This window comes from Anolis sagrei, chromosome 2, assembly GCF_037176765.1.
Source record: "Anolis sagrei isolate rAnoSag1 chromosome 2, rAnoSag1.mat, whole genome shotgun sequence".
Classification (NCBI taxonomy): Eukaryota; Metazoa; Chordata; class Lepidosauria; order Squamata; family Dactyloidae; genus Anolis; species Anolis sagrei.
Window position 1 is genome coordinate 185,952,297 of NC_090022.1, and position 26,697 is coordinate 185,978,993.

Consider the following 26,697-nt stretch of genomic DNA (forward strand, 5'->3'; position numbering starts at 1 on the left):
GATGATAAAAAAAGAACATCAAATCATCCGGGCGTCCCCTGGGCAACGTCCTTGCAGACGGCCAATTATCTCACAACAGAAGCGACTTGCAGTTTCTCAAGTCACTCCTGACACGAGAAAACAAACCATCTCCCCAAGGGACTCGGAGCGGCTTACATGAGGCCAAGCCCAATAACACATCAAAACAGAAAAGCAATAAACAAAACAATACAATGCAATTCAAATTAATATAAATCACATATAACTACAACACACAGGATTTAAAAGCCTATGGCCAGGCCAAATGTAATAATTTAAAATTTAAAAAGTAACGCTGAGCATGACAAGGTAGGATATATAGTTTGGTCAGAGAAGGCTATACTGTAATACAGTATAATACTAATAATATGATATTATGATTATGTATTTTATGTTACATGTAATATTACTAATAATATTGCAATATAATGGTATAGTAATATATAATATTAATACTGTACTGTGCTAATAATATAATGTATTGCTGCTCTGGGCCAGTGTGAAGAGAGAGGGGGCAGAAGACAGTTCCATCTTGTCTCCTATGCTTTACTAATAATGTAATATAATATATTGTATATACATATAATATTTATAATATTATTATGTAATACCATATAATACTAATAATAATACAATATTATAATTATATATTTTATATTACATGTAATATTGCTAATAATATTGCAATATAATGGTATAGTACAATATAGTAATATATAATACTGATATTGTACTATGCTAATAATATAATATATTGTATGTATATATATCTTGTAAGCCGCTCTGAGTCCCCTTCGGGGTGAGAAGGGCAGCATATAAATGTCATAAATAAATAAACAAACAAATAAGGCTACAGACTTTGGGAAACTACAGCTCTTGTGATGCTATAACATTCCGCCGTGGCGTCAAACTGCATTCATTCTGGGTGGTTCAGTGTTTTCTGGGCTGTATGGCCATGTTCCAGAAGAATTCTCTTCTGACGTTTCGCCTGCATCTGTTACAGACCTCTGAGGATGCCTGCCATAGATGCAGGTGAAACGTCAGGAGAGAATGCCTCTAGAACATGGCCATATAGCCCAGAAAACTCACAGCAACCCAGTGATTCTAGCCATGAAAGCCTTCGACAATGCATTCTTTCTATTTGCAGATGAACTTACAGACTTTTCTGTTTCTATCTCCTTATGGAGTGGAGACTTGAGTGGAAACAGGTTGAGAGTAAAAGCTGTTCGATGGAGGGTGGGTATGTTTGATAGAGGGCACTTCTACACAGCCATATAACCCAGAATATCAAGTTAGAAAACCTCACAATATCTGCTTTGAACTGGGTTCTCTGAGCCCACACTGCCATCATATATTCCAGTTCAAAATGTGGGGTTTTATTCAGCTGTGTGGAAGGGGCCAGAGTCTCCTTTTCTGGTTTTTAAACAGAGGCTGAATGGCCGTCAGTCGGGAGGGATCTCATTAGTATTGGTAAGATCTAAGGATGTCGTCCTTTCCAATACTAATTAAAACAGGTGAATAAATATGTGATACTCTGCTCCTGTACATAGAATCCTATATTTGGAAGGGTATGCAGCCCAAACTATTTCTGTCAGGTCGGAAGACACCAGCCAATCCCTCCCAACAGATGGCCAATCAGCCTCTGCTTAAAAAACTCCAGAGAAGACTCTTATTACACATATCCCCCTGTTGAATAGCTCTTTGTCCTCACGTTGTTAGCACTTAAAAATGATGGCAAATGTTTATTATTATGTTTCTTTGCATGGTTTAAACTGCTGAGCTACTGAACTTTTTGACCAAAAGTCAGCGGTTTGAATCTGGCGAGCAGGGTGAGCTCCCATTGTTAGCCCCAGCTTCTGCCAACCTAGCAATTCGAAAACTTGCAAATGTGAGTAGAAAACATGCAAATGTCAATAGATGCCGCTCTGGTGGGAAGGTAGCGGTGCCCCATGCAGTCATGATGGATGTGTCTATAGACAATGCCGGCTCTTCATCTTCAAAGTAGTGATAAGCACCACCCCCCAGAGTCAGCCACAATTAGACTTAATGTCAAGGGGAGACCTTTACCTTTACTTATACAGTCCAAACTATTTCTGTTGGGTAGGAAGACACCATCTGATCACTCCCTACAGATGGCCATTCATCCTCTACTTTAAAAAATTCCAGAGAAGGAGATGCTTATCACACACATCCTCCTGCCGAACAGCTTTTAATCCACAACTTGCTGGCCCTTAACAATGATGGAAAATGTTTATTATTATATTTATGTTTATTTATACCCTGTGAGAAGAAGGGGCTATGATAAAGATAGCCTACAACTCCCAGAAATCCCTGCCAGTTTACCACCTGTTAGGATCTGGGTGTTGAAGGCCAAAATATCTGGGACCCACAGGTTGAGAACCACTGGTCTAAAGGATGCTGTGCAATTGTTTAGTGTCTCTATCCCCCTATGACTTCATATCTGTTCCCCAGATCAGAACACTGAGCAGTTCTGTTGCATTGCAAAAATGTAGATTTCTGTCTGTCATGCAATCCAATACTTCTCCTGTTCATTGACTCTTCAGATTTTGTTAAAGCATCAAGAACAAGCCTGGAATCTGTCTATCCCTTCTGTATTAAATAGAGTACATCCTTTCTGGAGATTTAATTGAATTATCTGTGTTCCTTTTTGGCAGCTCATGTGGTCCCATTCCTCACCCACCCACAGTCGCTTGTTCTTCAGTTGGAAGATGGGACTTTCCTATTCTCCACAAATACAATTTGCCAGTAAGTATAGGATGTATTTGCAGCTGGGCAAACACCACTGGTTTCCTTTGTAGCAACTGCCTGGATTTACAAGAAAGCGAAACATGGGATGCTGAGAATCCAGAGAGCTTTTCATTTCAGTTTTAGTATTGTTTACCTAAGAGAACAAGGAGAATTTGTAAACTGGGTGAGGCCCAATTTTTGGACTTTTGCTTTCTGTTTCAGGCTTCTAGAAGTGGATGTGTATTGAGGCTTGAAGTGCATATCTCACTGTTTTTATCTGATTGGGAGTAGTGCCATGTTTACATTGGGATCATCGCAAAGTTAACAAGCTAGCTTTTAGATTTCATAGAACTTTCGTTCAGGCCGAGTCTCAAGCTAGATATGGGATGGCAGGACAAGGGGGAAAATAGATAATCCTTCTAAGGCAATGCCACTTAAAGTGGTGGTTGAAGGTTTGAGACCCATCCCTGAACCATTGAGTTCTGGTTCCAGGAAAGAAAGGAACAGTTGAAACATTCACACCTAGCTCCAACAGACAAGAGTCCTTTGTCCCACCCTGGTCATTCCACAGATATTTGTCTTCTGCCTATATTATCACTTCAGAGGCCCCTCCCCCTTCTGGCACCAACGACTGCTCTGGCCAGAGAGAAGACAGAGGGGAGCAGTAGACACTGCCATCTTGTCTTTACTAATAATATAATATAGTATATTTATACGTATAATATTTATAATATTATAATGTAATACAATATAATACTAGTAATAATAATTCAATATTATAATTATATATTTAATTACATGTAATATTACTAATAATATTACAATATAATGGTATAGTGCAATATAGTAATATATACTGATATTGTACTTTGCTAATAATATAATATATTGTATGAAAATATATATTGTAAGCCGCTCTGAGTCCCCTTCGGGGTGAGAAGGGCGGCATATAAGTGCCGTAAATAAAATAAATAATAAATAATATATAAACCCATTTTCCTAGTTCCAACAGACCTCACAACCTCTGAGGATGCTTGTCATAGATGCAGGCAAAATGTCAGGAGAGAATGCCTCTAGAACATGGCCATATAGCCTGAAAAAAACCTATAACAACCCAGTGATTCCGGCCATAAAAGCCTTCGACAATACAAGAAGGGAACAGTTTTAACCAGTAGGCACAAATACAACATAAGTCCCTGAAATAATTGCCAACCTCTTACATCAGATAACTTGAGATGCATTATTCTGAATGCCTCATGAGGAGTTTGATCAATACACAGCAATGCATGCAATGTCAGTTTAGAAAATGCTTTGCCAACTGATTGAAATGCATTTGCTGGTGGGATTCTTATCAGAGAGAACTTTCAGAGGTAAATGAATGGTGTTGATTGCTGTGTCGTTCCTATAGTGCAGTGCCCTTTGCCAAAGGAATAAATTATAGCTACTGTATTTACTTGAATCTAATGCTCACCTTTTTTGGTTAAATTATCCTCCCAATATTAGGGTGCGTAATATGGTAATCTTAGTGCTGAGCTACTTCAGAGCCACCTGGAACTCCTATTTGAGGAATGTCATTTCTAATTTAATTACCATGGCTTAATGCTGTGCGATGCTGGGATTTGTAGTTTGGTGAGGCATCAGCATGGGTTGCAGTCACCATGATCCCAAACTACAGCCCCCATAACATTGAACCAGCACAGTTAAAGTGGGTTCATTCTATCCCATAAATGCACCCCAAGGTTTTCTTTTCCATTATTGAAAGTTTTGGTGCCCTAACACTTTGGTTTTATAGAAGGAATTCTAAGCAGAGAGCCACTGTAATGTACACTTTTTTTGGCCAAATGACAAAGAGTGCACTTTTTGCCACTGCGCATTACATTCGCCAGCAAACCATTTTTATTTATTTATTTTTTTGGTTTCAAGCTTTTGAAAATTGAGGTGCACATTATTTATTTATTATTTATTTACTGTATTTGTATACCGCCTTTCCCAGCCTATTGACGACTCAAGGCGGTTTCCAACAAAACAGTATACATAATATCATAGTAGTAATTAAAACATTAAAACAACATAAAACACAACAAGCAATAAAAACAACATCATTAGCGTCTCCTTATTATCAAGCATTGTCCAGTTCCGTCATCAAATTTCCTATATCAGTTACTTTTATCCGTTACTCTGTATTTGTGAACGCTTGCTCAAATAGCCATGTTTTAACTTGTTTCCGAAACGTTAAGAGGGAGGGAGCATATCTAATCTCTCTAGGGAGGGCGTTCCATAGCCGAGGGGCCACCACTGAGAGGGCCCTGTCTCTCGTCCCCACCAGACGTACCTGTGACGAAGGTGGGACTGAGAACAGGGCCTCCCCAGACGATCTCAAGGTCCTTGATGGTTCATAAGGGGAGATACGTTCAGACAAGTAAGTTGGACCAGAACCGTTTAAGGCTTTATAGGCCAAAGCCAGCACTTTAAATTGAGCCCAGTGCTTTAGACTCTATTCGATGTGCTTTAGACTCTTTCTGATGTGCTTGTATATAGTAACCTTTCTGCCAACACACTCATGATTACAGTCTAAAAAAGGGACAATCAGCTGAAGAAGGATGATGCAAGAGGAAAAATAAATTATATAGTTGCAGGTACCAGTTAGCATGTGGAATGGCTTATGGGGCAAATAGTTCTTGGAAGGGTGGGGCCATAAGGCCCTGGGTTTGAACTATACTGATGCAATACAGTGGGCTGTTTTCTGTGGCTGTAACCTCCCAGAACTTTTTGAAAATTGAAAGTGAAAGCTCTCCTTTTTTATAATTACAAGATGAGTCTGAGTTCTGAGAATCTGAAGTTTCACTTTCTGTTTAAAAATAAACACTAGCTTTTGTTTATTCTTTTGAAAAAAATAACATTCTGTTATGTGTGGAGAGAGGGAGAGGCAGGGACGGAAATACAAGTAAGCCATGTTAAAATAATTAGTTAGATAGTTAGCAAGGTTGGGTTAGGGGGTCTGTGAATCCTATAGTATTGTCGAATGTTTTCTGTATTGTCTTTTTATGTCTTTTTATGTCTTCCTATGTTGTAATAATAAAATTTATAATAAAAAAATAATAATAATAATTAGTTAATACCTGTCAGTAGTTCCAAGGAGGCAAAACTAGACATACCAAGTAAGAATTACACTTTGTCCCCATGCAACATAAAGCTTCTCCATGTGTTTTTCCCACATCATATTCGGCAGTATCATGAACCTTCGTCATCACCTAATCTAGAGGAGTCAGGGTGTATCATTGCACAACATATATCAATCATTGAATACCTCCAAATTACCATCTCCCCCCCCCCCCCAGTTATTCCTTCCCCTGAATAACTAGAATTCAGAGGCCCCTTTATAGCAATGCAAGATACAGCTGTGTTGACCCCTTTTGTGGCACCCTATGTAAAGTGAGACTACCAGCATTATTGCAGCAGTGGCTCTTCATTGAGTCATGTGGACCTGGTAAGTATCCAGCCGTGTTAACTGCTGGGAGTCAAGCCACCTATGGATATGACCCTAACATGGGCATGCTCAATTGTCTTTTAACATATTTTTTAAGTGGTAGCAAGGCTGGTTTACAAAAGAGATGAGTCTCAGACTTCACATAGCTGTCAGAAAGTGCTCATATACTTGGAACAGTCCCGTGTGGTAAAGCTCACTGGCTGATATCTGAGTAGAGATTTGGGGCACAGGCCTCTAGCACCTTGCTTAAGACATCCTACCAGTTCGCCAGTGGCCTTAAAAGATAGAGGATCCATATATAATGGCGGTTAGCAGTAAATGTCCATTGGAAACAAGGAAAGCGAACCATTTTGCACAAGAAGAGAGACAGCATACCCCTAGAATTCAGAGATGAGAAGTGCTACCAGTCTTGCAAAACACAAATAGGTCTCCTAATATAGTTGACCTTCCACTTCCATAGAATTGCAGGCACTAACTTCTAGAGAAAATGAAGAAACCATCACACACACACACACATATCTCTTAAGAAAACACCTCTAGGAATTCCTGGGTCCTCCAGGGTGGCTTTGGTTAACTTCTAGAGATTTATAGAAAGACCATATTAAATCATATCTGTGAATATTCAAATCCGCAAATGTTAACCCCACAAATGTGGAAAGCCAACTGTATCATGCAAACACTTTTCTGTAGGTTTTTTTTTTTTTTTTTTTTGCAGAAGGTCTCGTTGATTCAGGTGGAAGGGAGCACACAAAATGGATGGAATCATCTAGTTCCTTTTGTTTTGTTTTTTAGGTACTTTTTCCGCTTATCTGGAAAAGAAATTAGTGACTTTGGCCAGGAACAAAGTGATTTTATCAATCAGTTGTTTGAGTGGGAAGCAACTGAGCTGGAGGTAGGTAAAATGGAAGGGTTTTTGATATTGCAGTGGTGAAGAGCATATATATGCATCTGTCTTTGTTCATGAAGGTGAACTAATATTTTCAGGGGAGGAAAGAACTGGTTTTTTTGTGATTATATTTGTGGAGCCCTTCGGGTATAACTCTGACTCAGCTTATTATATGGTCAGAATTCTTAGTCATCACACATTGAAGTCCATAGGAGCAGTGTTTGCAAATTACAGGAGGATCACTATGTAGAGGATATCATTTTTTGTGGAGCCCCCGGTGGCGCAGTGGGTTAAACCCCTGTGCCGGCAGGACTGAAGACCGACAGGTCGCAGGTTCGAATCCGGGGAGAGGCGGATGAGCTCCCTCTAACAGCTCCAGCTCCTCATGCGGGGACATGAGAGAAGCTTCCCACAAGGATGATAAAAACATCAATTCTCTCATATCAGGAGTCACTCCTGACACGACAAAAAATAAATAAATTTTTGTGATTTCTATCAATGAAAGATGATCCACCTGATGTGTATGGTTACATCCCCACCACTTGGAATACCTGTGTGTATGGGAGTCAAAACTGTCATGTGACACTGGTGAATTAGGCTAAAGAGAATCAAATCTATGCATTCTTGACTTTTTTCATGCCTCCATTTTGGAGCCAATTTCTGGAGTACAGTAAAGCATGCAAGATTGGCTTTTATGGGTGGTGCCTCTTACCCAAATTCAAGGAGAGCACATTCTAAAGGTTTGGATGCCCCCTCCCTGATTTCATAGGATGGCTGTACCCTCCAGGTACCAAGTACTCCTCCTGTAGCACTCTCAGCTGAAAGAAAAATCACTTCAAAAGTTTTTCTGTGGGACCTGGGAGATAATATTCACATCTTTGGCACTGCCATATTGGTTTTAGGCTGGTAGGTGTGTGACTTAAAGTCGCCTGTCCACATGAGGTGACTCCATGAATTTTATAACATTGTCTTAGGCAAGGAGCATTCAGAAGTGGTTTGCTATTGCCTTCCTAAGATTGTCTTTCACACCTGATGCTTCTTGACAGTCCCACATCCAGGTTTGCCCTGCTTAGCTTCCAATTTAAATCTGCTCTGGTGACCTCAGAATATTTAATCCTTTGAAATGTTTTTCAAAAGAGAAGTAACCAAAGTTCATTTGCAATCCTACACAAAGTTTCACTGGGCATAAATTAGGTGATGGAGGGGGACGTTGCAAAATTGTCCCCTGCACTCCCAAAGGTGTGAACGACCTTTCAAGTAGAATAAATACATTATAGAAATTAGGAAGGGAGCTCCTCATAGGCCACAATTTGTCCACACATGTTCTAATCCTACAACGCTATAGTTAAATATTGATCAAAGTAAAGAGATGACAAAGGGAGAGAATATAAACTAACATGTTCCATTTGGGGGGCTTTCCTCTCAGCCTGCTTTGTCTGCAGCCTTGTATCTTCTTCTGGTTCAAGAAAAGAAGGGAGAAGAGATTCTTGGGATTATCAAAAAGCCATTGAACTACATTGAGCAGACCCTTACCAAAAAGAGCACTCCGTACCTCACTGGGGTAAGTAAGGAGCTTTGTGAAGCAGACAGAAAAGTACTGACCCACAACCTAATTAAGCTTTGGCAGAGTGGGAGGATTTTTTAATAAATTTGTTACTCTGTAGTCTGACAAAACTGATTTCAAACCAGGTTACTGATAACAATACCTGATTTTAGGTGAGCCGCAGAAGACTAGGTCCCCCTTCCACATAGCTGAATTATTTGCTTTGAATTTATTTATTTTTTTTTGCTTTGCCACATTATTTGCTTTAAAATGGGATATATGGCAGTGCGGACTCAGATAATCCAGTTCAACCAGATATTGTGTGTTATTCTGCCTTGATATTCTAGCTTATATGGCTGTGTGGAAGGGCCCTAGGGCCCCTTCTGCACTGGCACATAATCCAGGTTATCAAAGCAGATAATCCACATTATCTGATTTGAACTAGATTATCTGAGTCCACACAGCCATATATCCCAGTTTAAAGCAAATAATGTGGGATTTTATTCAGCTGTGTGGAAGGGGCCTAGGATTAGAGCAAAACTGGAAGAAGGACTAAAACCTGCTTAAATTCCCACTCAAGATACACCTTTGCAAGTATTCTGCGCATACATACAGGCTTGTTTTCGAAATTTTAATAACTTTGTTTTTTAAAAAGAAAACTGAAATATTCTTGTGGCAGAATTCTGTGTTTATTGGCACAGGATACAAATAGCCCAGGCAGCTGAGGGTTTAGCTAGAATGAATGTATGGAGTTGGCCATTTAAAAATACAAATTCTCCTACATTAAATAAATATCAGAATGCGCGGCTGAATTGACATTGTGATGTATAGAGTTTATTAATAAATAGGAACTGCCACAGCTTTACTATGCTAGCTTTTTCTACAGGGTTAATCCTGGAGGAGAGACTTTGGATTTTTCATATTGATGAAAAAGTATATTATCCTTGCAGCTTTAGGATAAATATTCAAGTGTCCTCCTTGTGTGCACAGATGCTCAATCAGTTTCCTCTGACATTTCCTCTTAATGCAGGAGACCGAGTCAGCTGCTGATATTGTCCTGTGGGGATCCCTCTTCCCCCTATTAAAGGATGAATCCTTCTTGCCAGGTAAGAGCTGCTGCCAAAGAACTGAGTATAGCATTTCTGAAGACAATCTGTGGCAGACCTGAACAACCTGAGCCGTCCAAGTGTTTGGGACACCAACTCATTGAAGCCCTTGCCAGATTGTCGTGTGGCCAGGATTTCTGGGTCCAAAATGCCTGGAGGGCTGCAGTTTGTGCAGGCCTGAACCATGGTGATTTTCTTTCTGCCGCTTGGCTGCAAGTTCAGATGAGCATCTTGTGTTTGTCCAGATTCCTCTACCACAGCCATTGGCTTTTATTCCTGGGTGAAATACCTTCACCTAGAACCATTATTTTCAGGTCAATTTTTCTACTCTCATGCTGCATCATCTTCATCACAGATGATTCAGGGATACATCCGCCTCATGCTGAGCCCAGCTTGGCATGTTCAGCTTTAGTCTTGCTTCCGAGAGTGTATGCTAGGATCTATCCAGTGAACCAATCTAGCTACACAACAGTTGCAAGTTAGTTATGGTAGGCAAACTCTTCCTGGCAGAAAAAGAATATTTGCCGTCCCTGATCTTATTGAGGAATCTCAATAGGATGTTTTCAGGGCGGGAGTGAGAAGGATGGACCAAAACAAAGTTTGAAAACCCTTGTGATAGACCTCACTTGCCTAGTTTCCAACAAACCTCTGGGGATGCCTGCCATAGATGCTGGTGAAACATCAGGAGAAAATGCTTCTGGAACATGGCCATATAGCCCAAAAAACTCACAGCAACCCAGTGTTGTGATAGAGTTCACTTGGTTTTTGATGCAACTGTATTCTCGAGTGTTTGTGTTGGAAAACCATTGACATAGAAACTAGCCAGTTGACTCCAAAACTCCGGATGACCTCCCAGCGGTTTCATGTAGATGGTAAAAAGCATGGGAGATAGAATAGAGCCTTGTGGAACCCCACAGGTCAAAGGCCAGGGATCTGAGCAGGCGTCTCCCAGCTTCACCATCTGGGTTCGTCCCTCCAGGAGGGACCGGAGCCACGACATAACCGTGCCCCCGAGACCCATCCCAGAGAGGCGATCCAGAAGGATACCATGATCGATGGTATCGAAAGCCGCTGAGATATCCAAGAGAACCAACAGGGTCACACTCCCCCTGTCCTGCTCTCTACGGAGGTCATCCACCAAGGCGACCAAGGCTGTCTCGGTGCCGTGACCAGGCCTGAAACCAGACTGTGCCTGATCTAGGTAATTGATGTCATCTAGGAAGCCCTGGAGCTGAGAGGCGACCACCCGCTCCAGCACCTTACCCAAAAAAGGGAGGTTGGAGATTGGCCTATAATTGTTCAGCACCGTGGAGTCTGCAGCACTTGAGGTGTTCTGGTTTGGAGCCAAACCCTCTAGCATCCAAAAACAAATACTAATCTTCTTATTTTTAAGATGAGTTACAAGCCCTGAGGAAATGGTTCCAGACCATGAGCTTGAAGGAATACTGCAAGAAGGCAGTTGAAGCTATATGGACACCCAAAGGATTGCTGGCACTTAAAGTGTATCTGCAGAAACATCCTGCTCCTAACCTGACTTTTGAGAAGCCAGCTACCAATGAGCCAAAGGTATTTCCTCCTCTACTGTCTTCTCTTTGAACCTGTCTTCAGACTGTTAAGCAGTCATTACAATGTCCTTGAATGGAACCACATTGGACTGCCCTTAAGGAGTTAAATAGTTGAATGTTTACTCTTTTAAAAATTTCCCTGCATGCTCAAAGCTAGCATATTAAGATGATGGTGAATCTAGAAATCAGTTCCTGGTATCTGGTTTCAGTATTAGTAATGGATCTTACAGGAGAGGGTTTAGTCATGATTCCCCCCCCCCCTTTTCATACCCAGTGTGGTCTACTGTTTGTGTGAAGCAACTGAAGTCCTTTATTTCCAGCCTGAATTAGTATTTTTAAGTACTAATTTCATGGATTCCCCCACTCTCTGTATCTGATCCCATTTTGTGAGTGTATCCTAACATTCATTGCTATTCTGGATTCTAGATATACATTGCTATCTTTACAGTGGAATGTGACACTGGATAATGTGGGCCCTATCTTGGTAACATTCTTATGATGAAACATCTTAGCAAACGAAATAGATATTGCATTTAGAAGAGGAGGAAATGTGCTCCTCTAATCCTGACTCAGTGGAAAATCAACACTGAAGGGCATTATTAAACTTGTGTCTGTGTGTTGACATTGTCTAGGCTTGTATTCTCTTGGATTCTCCTGGATCACATACAGAACTAAAGTAATTGAAAATAGACTAAGAAGACAAATTTGGTCTTTGCGCTGTATGGATGTTCTGGTTCATGAACCAGAGTTGCTATTTCCTTGGATTAATTGTGATTTTTAAAAAATAATCCTAGCTCTAGAAATCATCTACTTGAAGTATAAGGCTACAACCTACAGATAAGTGAGATTACCTTATATACTCTAATATAAGCTGAGTTTTTCAGCTCTTTTTTAGACTGAAAAACCTCCCTTGGCTTCTTCTCGAGTTAAGGTTACCATATATACTCGAGTATAAGCCGACCTGAATATAAGCCGAGGCACCTGATTTTCCCACAGAAAACTGGGAAAACTTATTGACTTGAGTATAAGCCGAGGATGGGAAATGCAGCAACTATGGGTCAGTTTCAAAATAAAAATAGATACCAATAAAATTACATTAATTGTGGCATCAGTAGGTTGACTGTTTATTAATACTTACATAAAACTGTAAGATAAGACTTTCAACTGACTAAACCATTATTCTAACCTTCTTCAATGTACATGTGTTTACATATCCTTCCAATAATAATAGAGTAAAATAATAAATGTAATAATAAAAATAATATAGCTAACCTATAAATGTTGTTGTGGTAGTAATAATAATAATAACAACAATAATAATAGAGTAAAATAATAAATAACCTTGACTTGAGTATAAGCCGAGGGGCGCCTTTTCAGCCTCAAAAAAGGGCTGAAAAACTAGGCTTATACTCGAGTATATACAGTATTTATCATTTTACTCTGTTATTATTATTTTTATTAACAAAACTGCAATCAAGTCTTATCAGGCCTTATTGTTTTGTTTGATATTGTGATATGGCCTAAGGGCTAATCAATAAAATTACTACTACTATTATATTTATTATTTTACTGTATTATTCTTGGAAGGATACGTAAGCACATTTACATTGAAGAATGTTAGAATAATGGTTTAATCACAGTTGGACAGTCTTATCTTAAACTGCAGTTTTATATAAATATTCAAAAACATTTAACCTACCGATGCCTCAATTAATGTAATTTTATTAGTATACTGTTTTTATTTTGAAATTTACCAGTAGCTGCTGCATTTCCCACCCTCGGCTTATACTCAAGTCAATATGTTTCCCCAGTTTTTTGTGGTACCATTAGATGCCTTGGCTTATATTTGGCTCAGCTTATATTCGAGTATATATGGTACATGGCAGTTGTGAAATAGTCATTGATTTTAATGTTCCTTACATACTGTACATTTCTGGCAGGAACAATGTCCACAATTTGAATTTTTGTATATGAAAGGCAATAAACTTTTATAATATATTTTTTAAATCCTGCTTCTTCATATCTATATAGGCAGGGCAGTTCTACTGCATAAGAATTCAGTGATCTCTCTATTCATGTTTGCAGTTAAACAATTGGAAAGTGGACCACTTATTGATCTTTACACAGTTCTTTAGCAAGTGCTGCGCACAGCACATATTTTATGATCTGTACCATAGCATGGGTTTACTTGCTTATCCAGTTTTGCATTGTGATAGAGACTGCTACGCAAGACTTGGAGCTTGACATAAATTGATATGCAAAATAAAGAACAGTTACCCAGGGTTAACTTGTTTTCATGTGTGCAAGTACAGGCATGACAGCCCGGAAACTCCATTATTTGGACAGTTTGGCTGCTCTTTGGAAATATTTGATCTATATTCTCAGATCTTTCAGTGTAACCTAAGTTGTAGGGAATTTGTTGAAAGAAAATACAGCTAAGATTCTTCAGTCTCAAACCTTGTTCTTTTTACAAAAAGAAGTAATAACAAGCTGGTATCTTGTTTACCCAGACCCAAACTGTCAGATTCATAGTGTAATTCATTTCTTTGTTGATTATTAATTATTATAACCCTTGTAGTATTTGCCTGAAAGACCCTCTGTTATTTCACCATCTGCCTAAAATGTTATAGTTGAAAGGCAGAAGACCAAGTGGGTAAACCTGTTTATGAGGAATAGGCTTAGGTCATTGGCCGAGTTTTGCATTTAGAAGTTAGTTCTACTCAAAAATATCAAAGTGTGAAAGAATATCAGCGCTTGAAATCTTTTCTGGGCTTGTTTATATGGCTTGCATAACCTTGTAGCACAGTGGTTCTCAACATGTAGGTCCCCAGATGTTTTGGCCTTCAACTCCCAGAAATCCTAACAGCTGGTAAGCTGGCTGGGATTTTTGGGAGTTGTAGGCCAAAACCCCTGGGGACCCACAGGTTGAGATCCACTGTTGTAGCAGTCCATGAAGTCTAGAGGTAAGACATTGCAAAGTGAAGGATGCCATCTGTCTTGGTGCTGCAGTCGCTGTTCTGGACTGTTTCTCTGTTTACATTTGTATAGAGATTGGCACAATCCCTGCATGGCTTGTCGGTTTGGCTTACCCAGTTTAAAAGGTTTGTTTTTCTCTCTCCCCTTAGGAAGAAGAATCAGCTCAGCGCCACCTGTCTGAAGAAGATATTGCAGTCATTGCAGAAGTCTGGAGCAGAGGGTCAGCTAGCCTACCCAAACCTTGGAAACCACAGCATCCTATGTAAACACTTGCAGATTGGCCTTCTGTAATAGAAACAATATGTTGTTACAGCAGGCTTCCCCTTTGTTAAATAAAACAACATCAACTTTGCCCACTCCTCACAGAACTTAGTGCAAAATCAACTCTGTCCTCAAATTACCATTATTCACATTTGTTTTGCAATTATTACTTCACTTTTAATGCTATCCTCTACATTGTGGTAGGCAAAATGCAGCTGTGTCTCACATGTGTGTCCCCCCAGAGCTGTTTTGTTATTTTTAAAAAAATTAAACATCATCCAGAATAGCAGCAAATGCACTCTAGAGGGTATTGAAGGCATTTTTGCCAATTTTTGTTTCAGAAGCTACTTGAGAATATATTGCAAGTTGCTTCTGGTGTGAGAGAATTGGCTGTCTGCAAGGACGTTATCCAGGGGACGCCTGGATGTTTTACCATCCTTTGGGAGGCTTCTCTCATGTCCCTACATGAGAAGCTCGAGCTGACAGATGGGAGCTCACCCTGCTCCCAGAGTTGAACCACTGACCTTTCAATCAGTGGTTCTACTGGCATAAGAGTTTAACCCATTGCACCACCAGAGGCTCCATACTAGAGACAAAAAAGTTGATGTGCTTCATATCATTCCAAAATGTCTACTGGGGCTATGAAGTACATTTCCACCTCATTTGGTGCCCTTTGGCCATTTTAGGGTTATAAGAGACACTTTTTGAAAGAGAAAGTGTGATGAAAATGTCCTCATCTTTCACAGGAACATTGAGGGGCAGTTTTATTTTTATTTTAGGTTTTTTGCAGGAGGAGGTAAAGATCTCCAATGTCTCCTAGAATGTTATTGTAGCCCATGAGACTTCTACAGTTGACCACCCTGCTCTGTATCATAAATCCCAACCTTTTTGGGCTCAGTTTGCAGATTGGAACTGTGAGAATAACAGGTGCCATCACAAAACATGGAAGGCCACCTCCTCCCATATGAGCCTGCCTGAAACATTAGGTCCTTAGGAGAAGCCCTTTTCCACATTCCATCTCCCTGAAGGGCCAGGTTTGTGGGTACATGTGACAGCATCCCCTGTTGTTAGGCTTATCATTCTTATCATTCTTATGAGCCATATATGTCAGCTCTTCTCCATTTATCTCCTTTGCCTTTTCTGCTCAGTTTGCCCAGGGAAGGTATGAAGAATGTTCTGATTACTAGTGCGTTGCCCTACGTCAATAATGTGCCTCATCTTGGGAACATCATTGGCTGTGTCCTCAGTGCTGATACTTTTGCCAGGTAAATTTGATTATGAAAACATATTTTTGCTAAATCCCACAATGTGAATCTTTGATTTATAGCTCTGCTCTTGCCTGAGTCAAAAATTGCCATTTTCTCTTGTCTTTTGCAACTTGGATTCTCGACAGATTTTAGTATTACGGCCTAAACCTACTTCCTAAAAAGTAAAAACCTTTGAGAATCAGTGGTAATTATGGAAGAGAGGGTCATAGACATACAGAGGCGGAGATGGCCTTCTCAACCATTTTGTCCTCTCCCATATCAGTGCAGGAAATTTGAAAAACCAGGAATCTCCATAGCTTTTGGAAGCATGACCCTTTTGGAGATTAATTGGCATTCACACTATTTGGAATAATCGTGACCTTTGGTAAAGTATGCTCTTCCTGAGAAGTGCTAAATACTCATTTGCGTGAATCTTCTTAGTGGTGAATGTCCACTAGTATTCATGCAAGGCAAATTGGGTTTCTCAGTTGTTAGGTTCATATACCTGGTTATCTCTGAACTAGTTAGGAACAAAGATATGCCAATGCACAGAATATATAGCAAATCTTCAGAAGTGTTATTTCAGTTGCTCCCAAAACATCCACTCGCCTATAAAATATATTGCTTTTAAATCATGCTGTCAAGAGAGCAAAAATAAGTAGTCTTCATTAAAGGTAACGTAGTTGATTTACTTACAAACTTCATGTATTCAGCATACAGGCTCGTACATTTCTTATTGGTTGATAGTTTAAACCAGGGGTCCTCAAACTAAGGCCCGAGGGCCAGATATGGCCCTCCAAGATCATTTACCCGGCCCTCGCTCAAGGTCAACCTAAGACTGAAATGATTTGAAAACACACAATAACAACAACAACAACCCTATCTCATCAGCCAAAGGCAGACCCACACTTCCCACTGAAATACTAATAAGCTTAATTTGTTAAAACTGTTCTTCATTTTAATTGTTTTATTGTTTTTAGTGTTTTTGCACTACAAATAAGCTACATGCAGTGTGCAAAGGAATTCATTCATGTTTTTTTCAAATTATAATCTGGCCCTCCAACAGTTTGAGGAACTGTGACCTGGCCCTCTGTTTAAAAAGTTTGAGGACCACTGGTTTAAACAGTAAGTTCTCTAAAACATTCTGTTTTAGTCTCTTCTTTGTTGCATACAGACTCTCTTCAGTCTAATACATTACTGAACATTGACTAAATGCAGACTGACTACTCACTGCAGCATACTGACACTACCAATTGCTTACTATACTGACCAACTTTTAAATTGTACTGACTTCTAAAATGGAGTCTTAGTCTGAATAGTCCCAGATCTGGTCACATGGTCTTCAGTCCCTCCCACAACCTCAAACAAGATAGAGTTGAGGGAAAACTGCATATCAATATATACATACAATATAGTAAGCAATCACAAGTATATACATAACAAATAACTAGTTTAAGAGGCTTCTAGAAGGTTGCTATTTCCAACTATTGGACTGTATTATGAATCTAATTTGGGGGAAGGGCGTTTTTATTTTAATTATATCTTGCCTTTCTACCAAAATGGAATCCAAAGAGACTTCCCATGTACTGTAAGTTATAACACAGCATATGAAGGTGCTGTTTCTTGACTCAAGCCACTGGTTTATATAGTTTCATTGTCTGTTGTAGAATCTATCCTTGGAAGACAATCATACTCGGCCACAATTAATAGCCTATGACAGTATGATGATGGTGGTGGCTATGTAGATTCATTGTTTGCTGTAGCTAGTATTGGCTTGCCCAAGATAAGAAGCCTTTTGTAGAATCTTCGTTGGAAGAGATCAGTTTGATCATCCAGTCAGATCCCCTTCCCTTGTATTGCTGAATGTGCAAAGCCTAGGGTCTTACCACACAACTATGGCCTGTTTGATACACCAAGGAACCAAGTGATCCACTCATAGGGCTGTGATAAACACCTCACTTCATTCTGTGTAACTGGTGACCATTTTCTCCCCAGGTACTGCCGCCTGCGCAACTGGAACACATTGTACTTGTGTGGTACAGATGAGTACGGCACCGCTACAGAGACAAAAGCTATGGAGGAAGGACTGACACCACAACAGATCTGTGATAAGTACTACACTGTCCATGACCAGATTTACAAGTGGTTCAATATATCTTTTGACTTCTTTGGCCGTACCACCACAACCCAACAGACGACGTAAGTGCTGCCAGCAGGAAATACAGTAATATTGGAAAGACGGGGAGACTACTGGAAGGGGGTACAATGATTATGCAGTGAATTACAATATCTTTAGGACATATGTCCTTTAGGAAAGAGTCAAAGGACTGGCTGCTGTATACACAAAGCTGGCCAACACACATTTTAGTGCCTCGAATATCAGAACTTTTTCTGGGTATATTTGACCTGCTGATTCCCAAAATGGCACCAGTTTCCTCCTATCAGCTCTAGTTTATAAGATACAGAACATACGCTTCTACCAGTTTTCACCTGCTCCCAAATGCAGAAATAGAGATACTTCAATGTAGTGTAAAAATAATATATTTTAAGCATGAGGGAAACATTAAATATTTGTTTTAACTTTTATTTATTTATTTTATTATGGTTCAAAACATTTGTTATATATCATTTGTTATGCAGCAGACACATAATATTCAATATTTAATACAATCTGCAATGTATTTTTTGCATCTACTGTTACTTTCACACTTTGATATATTTTCTGTCCCATACCACCGTGCTCATTGTGGAGGTCATTTTCCATCCTTCTTTTTGAATCCTCTTTCAATAAATTTTCTCAAAATCATTTTGTTTCCATATCCCTCTTTTGACTTTTAATTAAAAGGAAACATTAAATATTAAAAGAAAACTATACTACCTGAAAATCTTCTTATTTCATACCAAAAAATTAATTCAACCATATCTAAGAAACTGGAGCTGATGCAGCCTATCCAATGCAACTTTGTCAATCAGCACCCCAAATAACCCCAGGAACAGACTAAAACCAAGAAAAAATGTGGGTTTTTTCAGGCTGTGTTAATTTCTCTGACCAGTTCACCCTCTGCCAGTTAATTGTGCTGGCACAGAACCTTCAAGTGTTGTCTTTTTGTGGAAACTCAGTTCTCAGGGTGAACTATATCTGTTGCCTCACTTAGGATTATTGCAGAAATAGTTATAACTTGTACTATAGTAGACTATTGTTTGTTTCATTTGGATAAAAAATTATAAAGAGGCAAGAGCCGTAGTAAACATTTTTAAGTTGATGGTGCAGGTTCTTTCCTTTTGAGTAAACCTATACAGCTACCATTACTGTGTCATTACAGAAGATACAGTGATAGGGTGACAAAGGTCATGAAGTGGTCCTCATCATGGACTCTGTGGGAGCTGACTGACAAGCTCCAGATGAGATATGCAGTTTTCAGTTGTTGGCAGTGTAGTTTCCCTGACTACAAGCACATCTTGCTCAGTGGTAAATGGATGTGAAGAATTTTGCCAGAAGTTCCTCTTGCACTCCTCAATAAGCAGTAGTGCAATGAACACCTGAAGTTGTTACGTTAGCACAGCTAGTGGGAGATACTTATGAACATCTGAGGATGCTCCCTTCCTCTTACACCCCCTTTCCTTCCTTTCTTAGCATTGCCCAGAACATCTTCCATTGCCTTCTGGAGCGCAACTACTTGCTGACTGAGACAGTAGATCAGTTGAAGTGTGAGAAATGTGAGCGTTTCCTGGCTGATCGCTTTGTGGAAGGCACCTGCCCCTTCTGCAATTATGAAGAGGCCCGTGGGGACCAGTGTGACAAATGTGGCAAACTGATCAATGCTACTGAACTCAAGGTATCACTGCCAGAAGGGAGACTGTATGCTTAGCACTGTCCTTTCTTGCCCCCTTCAGTTTTTCATTGCTAGACAGTATTAGTTCCCTAGAAATTATATTAACACACTAAACTAGCATAGGGAGCCCCCGTGGCGCAGCGGGTTAAACCGCTGAACTTGCTGACCGAAAGGTCATCGGTTCAAATCCAGGGAGCGAGATGAGCTCCTGCTGTTAGCCCCTGTTTCTGCAAACCTAGCAGTTCGAAAACATGCAAATGGGATTAGATCAATAGGTACCGCTTAAGAGGGAAAGTAATGGCACTCAATGCAATCATGCTGGCCACATGACCTAGGAGGTGTCTATGGACTATGCCAGCTCTTTGGCTTAGAAATAGAGATGAGCACCACCTTCCAGAGTTGGACTCGACTAGACTTAATGTCAAGGGGAAACTTTTACCTTTAATGAAGTCTGTATGGAGGACTTACACTCACCAAGAAAGGAGTGGAACACTTACAGATTTCTTCTGTTTGGAGTCTTGGTTGCTCTACACTGAGTCTACACCGGATATTTCAAAGCCCTGTAAAAACACTATTCCCTTCTCACCATAACTCATTGCTGTTGGCCTATAGGATGATCCTATATATGGAATCTATGCAACGTTCATCACAGCTTTTACTTTCACAGACCTCCTTCCCTTCCTTTTTTCCTTCTCTTCCCAGAAACCTGTGTGTAAAGTCTGTCAAGGGACCCCTGTGGTGAGATCTTCCCAGCACCTCTTCCTGGACTTGCCCAAGGTAGGCCTCTTTTGGGTTTCTTCTCTCTCATGGCCTGATCCTGTGCTTCCCTCTGCACAATAACTGCAGAAGGCCTCTGCTTGGTACTCTGGGGATCAAAGTTGTCAGACTGGGATGGGAGTCTAGAGGACATCAACACAGGCCCCCTGACAGGTAACTTCTAAGGGAAGGTGACACCTCCCCACATGGAGGGAGTGGCTTTTACAAAGAATAATAAAGCACAGCGCTCCTTGCCTGACATTGTTCCCTGTGAGATTGCTTCTTAGACTCATGCACCCATTCACTAACTTTGCCCTCCCCACCATCAGCTGGAAGAGAGTCTGGAGAAGTGGCTGGCCCTGTCCCAGTCTACTGGGGACTGGACCCCCAATGCAAGATACATCACCCGCTCTTGGATCCGTGATGGCCTCAAGCCCCGCTGCATCACCCGTGATCTGAAGTGGGGCACACCAGTGCCCTTGGATGGTTTCCGTGATAAGGTGAGCAATAGGACAGAGAATATGGCTTCCAAGGCTTTGCGATGTCTCTCCAGAGGATATCTATGGAAAACCTTTCCTATTTTTAGGAGATAGAAGATGCAGTGGGAAATGGTCTGCTGCCTCACCATTATTACACTGTTGCCCCAAAACCACTTGACAACAAGAGTGACTGTTCTCACAAAACCCTCTTATAGTGCCGAGGCAATGGGGATGTCGGGAGGGGAGAGGCTGACTACCCCGGAAAGATTACTACTACCATATCAGCTCTAGATTATTCAACATGGTTTTCTGTGAGTGAGCAGATGGTAATTACTGGATGGCATATGTTCTGTATCAGAAATAGAGCTGATGTGGTCTATCCAATGCAATTTTCTGAATCAGCACCCCAAATAACCAAACCGAATCTGAAGTTGAACAAAAACTGATTCATAACCCTTTTGGTATTAATGTTGGAGAGTGGTATCTGATCAGAGTGGTCCCTGGTCAGAAAAAGGTTGGGAACCACTGGACTAGTATAAAGTCAAAGCCATGGAGGATGGAGTCACCACAAACAGAGCACTGGAAGTTATTTGTGCTGTGTCTCCGTTACAGAGCACTTCCAAAAATAACAACCTTTATTATAGGAATAATAAATATATAAAGCACTTTCTATTGAACAAATGTTTTCTAATTCCTGTCTCAATTGGGATTTTGGAGGGTGGGGAAAATTCCTCTTTATTTTTCAAATGAACATATTTACTGCCTTTAAAAAACTATATAAGTGTATTTCATAATTTCATCAAAGAACTATGGTATTAAATAATAATAATAACAAAGTTTGTTCGTTACCTGCTTCTCCTCATGGCTAGAGTTGATGTACAACACAGTTATAAACACAATACCACACATATGTACATTAAAATACATATTAAAGAGATTAAAACATAATACTAATAGAAGATACATTTAAATGCTATTGTTTAACATTACTCCCAAATTACTGGAACAGAAGTCCTTAAAATAGAAAAGGTTTTTGTACACAGCACCATCTTATTTGAGACAAATAAAATACTGTAAACATGTTTATAGTAAGAGGTGAATACATATGCCTATTACTGTTTATACTCTAGTATAAACGCACCGTAATATAAGCCGAGGCACCTAACGTATTGACTCAAGTATAGGCTGAGGATGGGAAATGCAGCAGCACCAGGTAATTTTCAAAATAAAAACAGATACCAATAAAATTACATTAATTGAGGCATGAGTAGGTTAAATGTTTTTGAATATTTACATAGAACTGTAATTTAAGATAAGACTGTCCAACTCTGATTAAATATTTGTTCTAATCTTCATTGTAAATGTGCTTATATGTCCTTCTAATAATAATAATAGAGTAAAATAATAAATGTAATAATAATAATAATAGAGTAAAATAATGGAAATGTAATATTAACAGTAATAATAGAGTAAAATAATAAATGTAATAATAATAAAATAAAATAATAAATGTAATAATAATAATAACAGAGTAAACTGATAAATAAGTTTGACTCGGGTTTCAGCCAAGGAGGGGCTTTTTATCCTTAAAAAGGGCTGAAAAACTCACTTTATGCTCGAGTATATACGGTATTTGTACAATCTGTAAAAGGATACCCTGTTACAAAGCCTTGAATATGTGATGTTTGATAGCTTAATGGATAAACTTTGTGAAACTCAAAGTAATGACTTAAGAGGCTTGTAGATTAGTTGCTCACTGGGTCCTAAGCACCTGTGGCATAGCTCTAGCACATAATGCAGAAATATAGATTGTTGTCCGTTCATGCGCCGTCTCCTCCAATTGAAGACTCTCAATTCTTCTAATCCAGTGCTTGGTATTGTGAGAAGGGATCCAGCTATGGGCAGTGTTACTTTAAAAAGTGACACTTAATGGTTTGAACTTCTATCCTTTAAGGATTAAAAAAGTGTATATGAACACTCAGATTCAATTTTTAAGCCAAATGCTGGTCTGAAAACATGCAGTAAATGGTGCATAACTACAAAACTATTTGGTTTGCATGCCCGCGTTTGTGCCTCTTTTCTATCAGTCACTTTGCCTTTCTCTCTATTTTTATAGGTTTTCTATGTCTGGTTTGATGCACCCATTGGCTACCTGTCTATTGCAGCCAATTACACTGATCAATGGGAGAAATGGTGGAAGAATCCAGAGCAGGTAACTGGCTTGTTCATCTTCACCTCTTTCTGTTGGGATCCCAACTAGCTCACCATGTGGATCCTGAAAAGAGTTTCAAGGTGAAGTTGTTTTCTTTCACTGAAGACCAGGGCATCCTGAATCTTGCTGATAGCCTCAACTAGAGGAGATCCTCTGAGGTGTCATGTCACTATTTAATTCAATAGGACTACTGTGGTTGGAGCTATTAATGCACTTTGGGATCCAGGCAAATTTTCCATTAATGGCATATGCAGTGCATGGATGCTTTATGCTCACTGGCTGTTTTAAGGAGCCCCCGGTGGCGCAGTGGGTTAAACCCCTGTGCCGGTAGGACTGAAGACCAACAGGTCGCAGGTTCGAATCCGGGGAGAGGCGGATGAGCTCCCTCACACCAGAAGCGACTTGCAGTTTCTTAGGTTGCTCCTGACACGACCCAAAAAAACTGGCTGTTTTGTACATGAACCAAAGTTTCTCCTGCTAGGCCACATCTGAGCATCCTGGTTTTCTATTCTTTTGGTAGTTATGAGGGTTTTTTTTTTAAAAAAAATCTCCATAATAAATGTTCCTATTAACCAATTGGAGTGAAAGAAAGTGGGTGGTTGTGAGGAAGAAGCAAAACTCTGCCATTCTAGATTGCAGATCATTTCCTCTTTCTCTTCAGGTTCAGCTTTATAACTTCATGGCAAAAGACAACGTTCCCTTCCACAGTGTTGTGTTTCCCTGCACATTGTTGGGTACTGGTGACAAATACACTCTGGTCAATCATCTTATTGCAACAGGTATTGCAGAAAGCACTATCTCTCATTGTAATCCTGCTTTCTTCCATCAGTGGCTTGAAACTAAACTGCTATCTGGTTTAATCCCTTAGAAATATTGTGTCAAGTGAAGCCCTGGCTGTACTATTTTTATTTCTATATTTTAAATTAATGTTCTAATTGTTTAAGTTTTCTACTATATATTATTTTAGCTATTGAGTCCCCCTAGGGGTGAGAAAAGCAGTATAGAAATACTGTAAATAAATAAATAAATAAATATTGGGCTCAATCCATTATCCCCCCCCCCCCCCCCCAGCATGAGCCATTTACTGCTCCCTAAACTTAGTGTAAAGCTTCCGAATCAGTTCCATTTGGTTACTCCACACGTCATAGCAAGGTGGCAGGATTGGGGAAGCATTTGGCTGCCTCTCCATCACCAGATGCACCATGATAATGGGCACAGAAACTCACCAAGTGTCTGCATGTATCAACACTCATCATCATTGTGCATCTAGCTATGTCACTCCGCTGGCTGTCAATTAGTTTCCGGGCTGTAAAGAACTTGCTAACATCTCTGTAATCTTCCATTTCCCCATCTACAGAATACCTGAATTATGAAGACGGCAAATTCTCCAAAAGCCGTGGGGTGGGCGTCTTTGGGGACATGGCCAAGGACACTGGGATTCCATCTGATATCTGGCGCTTCTACTTGCTCTACCTGCGCCCAGAGAGCCAGGACAGCGCCTTCTCCTGGACTGATCTCATGACCAAAAACAACTCAGAGTTGCTCAACACTCTGGGAAATTTTATCAACAGGTAATAATCCTGTTGGCCAGGGGTGGAAAGAGTGGAGCACAATGGCCAGATAGATATTGAAAGACTAGATCTCCTTTTATAGTCCCATGAGAGCTCTAAGATCTTTAGGAAAGGTCCTTTTCTCTGCCACACCAGTTTATGCACATTTGAAGCAAAGGAAAGGGATGCTTCAAGAGTTGAAATTTATACTTTTTTATTATATTAATTTATATTTTATTTATATCCTGCCTTTCTCCTTGTGGGGACTCAAGGTAGTTACAGAATTTGCTTCCCTTTGGAGGTTAAAGTTGTTCTCTTTTTGCTCTGCTTTCCCCTGAAAGTAAAAACACTCTTATTCTGGTCAGGTTTTTAAAAACTGGCAAGGAAACGTTTTTTTATTGGTGTACTGTGGTGTTTTCTTGATTTGTATAAGTCATTGGACTTTATAAATTACTTTTAACTAACGTTATACTGTATTTCATGATGATTTTGTAAGTGTTTTATTTTGTTTTCAATAAGTTATAAACCATATTTGAGGATTTAAATTATGTTGAAAGTTAAGCGCTGTCAGACCTGATAAGTACTTGGATGGGTGACTGCCCACAAGGCCAAATACGTACTATAGGTTATTTTTTGAAACCATCTCTGAGTATTCATGTCTAAAAAAACAATATGAAATGAGATACAGCAATCTCATTTCAAACTGTGCGCAAGTGACTTAAAGGCTCATAAACAGTCAAGCAAACTTGAGTCCCTTTATTGTAGGAAAAGGTGGAATATAGACTGAAATAAATAGTTAAATCTATACAAGCCCAGTAAGCAAGATAACATGTATCTTACAGTTCATTTCAAAATAGGGGCTGGCAATTCATCAACTGTATATATACCCCACAAACACTTCATTGTGTCCTCTATGAACCTGCTGTTTCAGAATCACTATTGGGGCACTATACCACTATAGAAAGAGGAGTACAAACAGCCAGAAATATGGGCAAATCACATCAATTTTCATAGAAAGACACTTTCCTGAGATCTTCTAGAGTTCAGGAATCAGAGTTAGTGTCGGGTATTTGTCCCATCCAAGTACTAATCAGGGCTGACCTTGCTTAGTAGGTACCTAGCTGAAAGCTTAGTAGGGAAGATGATCCACCCATAAAGCTGTATCTTATAGACTAGGTCTAAGGTGCAATTAAGAGACTCTAAAACAAGGGTCTCTCAAACTGTTGGAGGGCCGGATTATAATTTGAAAAAAAAATGAATGAATTCCTTTGCACACTGCACATATCTTATTTGTAGTGCAAAACACTTAAAAACCATACAATAATTAACATGAAGAACAATTTTAACAAATATAAACGTATTAGTATTTCAATGGGAAGTGTGGGCCTGCTTTTGGCTGATGAAATAGGATTGTTGTTGTTGTTGTTGTGTGCTTTCAAGCCGCTTCAGACTTAGGTTGACCCTGAGTGAGGGCCGGGTAAATGACCTTGAAGGGCCATATCTGGCCCCTGGGCCTTAGTTTGAGGACCCCTGCTTTAAATGATCTGCCTGTTTTATTGCAAACCCAAATTTATTGCACAGAGCAGTGTCTCATGAAAAGCAAAAGAAGCGCAACTGTCAAAACATGGTGATTACTCTGGCTTCCTGCAAATCAAATGACTGCACCCAAACTGGTGAGTTCAATTAATTAGTATACCTAATTTTTCTTTTCTTTTTTCCAGAGCCGGGTCCTTTGTGTGCAAATTCTTTGGGGGTCACGTTCCCGCCATGGAGCTAAACCAGGATGACAAGCGGTTGCTGGCTCACATCACCCTGGAGCTGCGTCAGTACAACCACTTGTTGGAGAAGGTCAAGTACGTCCTTAGAGCAGAACATGTGCTAGAGGCCTGGGGAACTTGTGTCATCTCTGATTTAGTCAAAATCGTGACTAGAAGAGTGCAGTGGGCATCAGCAGCATGTTGGCTAAGATGGATTGAAATCTCCCTCCTGCCTTTCCCCATGTCTGGGAGGCTTGTAGCCAGTAGGCATTC

General features: G+C 39.9%; 1 protein-coding gene across 2 annotated transcripts in view; it reads left to right on the plus strand.

Annotated features, from left to right (window-relative positions):
- MARS1 (methionyl-tRNA synthetase 1) overlaps positions 1–26,697 on the plus strand; it is a 35,904-nt gene that overhangs the window by 850 nt on the left and 8,357 nt on the right. For both annotated transcript variants that reach the window (XM_060762983.2, XM_060762984.2), the window contains exons 2-16: positions 2,694–2,784; positions 7,046–7,145; positions 8,566–8,700; positions 9,713–9,788; positions 11,182–11,354; positions 14,479–14,591; positions 15,739–15,855; positions 17,833–18,036; positions 19,472–19,673; positions 20,373–20,447; positions 20,756–20,926; positions 23,022–23,117; positions 23,779–23,896; positions 24,475–24,688; positions 26,389–26,520. In XM_060762983.2, coding sequence (XP_060618966.2) covers positions 2,694–2,784; positions 7,046–7,145; positions 8,566–8,700; positions 9,713–9,788; positions 11,182–11,354; positions 14,479–14,591; positions 15,739–15,855; positions 17,833–18,036; positions 19,472–19,673; positions 20,373–20,447; positions 20,756–20,926; positions 23,022–23,117; positions 23,779–23,896; positions 24,475–24,688; positions 26,389–26,520 — 2,017 coding nt within the window. The remainder of the gene's footprint in view (positions 1–2,693; positions 2,785–7,045; positions 7,146–8,565; positions 8,701–9,712; positions 9,789–11,181; positions 11,355–14,478; positions 14,592–15,738; positions 15,856–17,832; positions 18,037–19,471; positions 19,674–20,372; positions 20,448–20,755; positions 20,927–23,021; positions 23,118–23,778; positions 23,897–24,474; positions 24,689–26,388; positions 26,521–26,697) is intronic.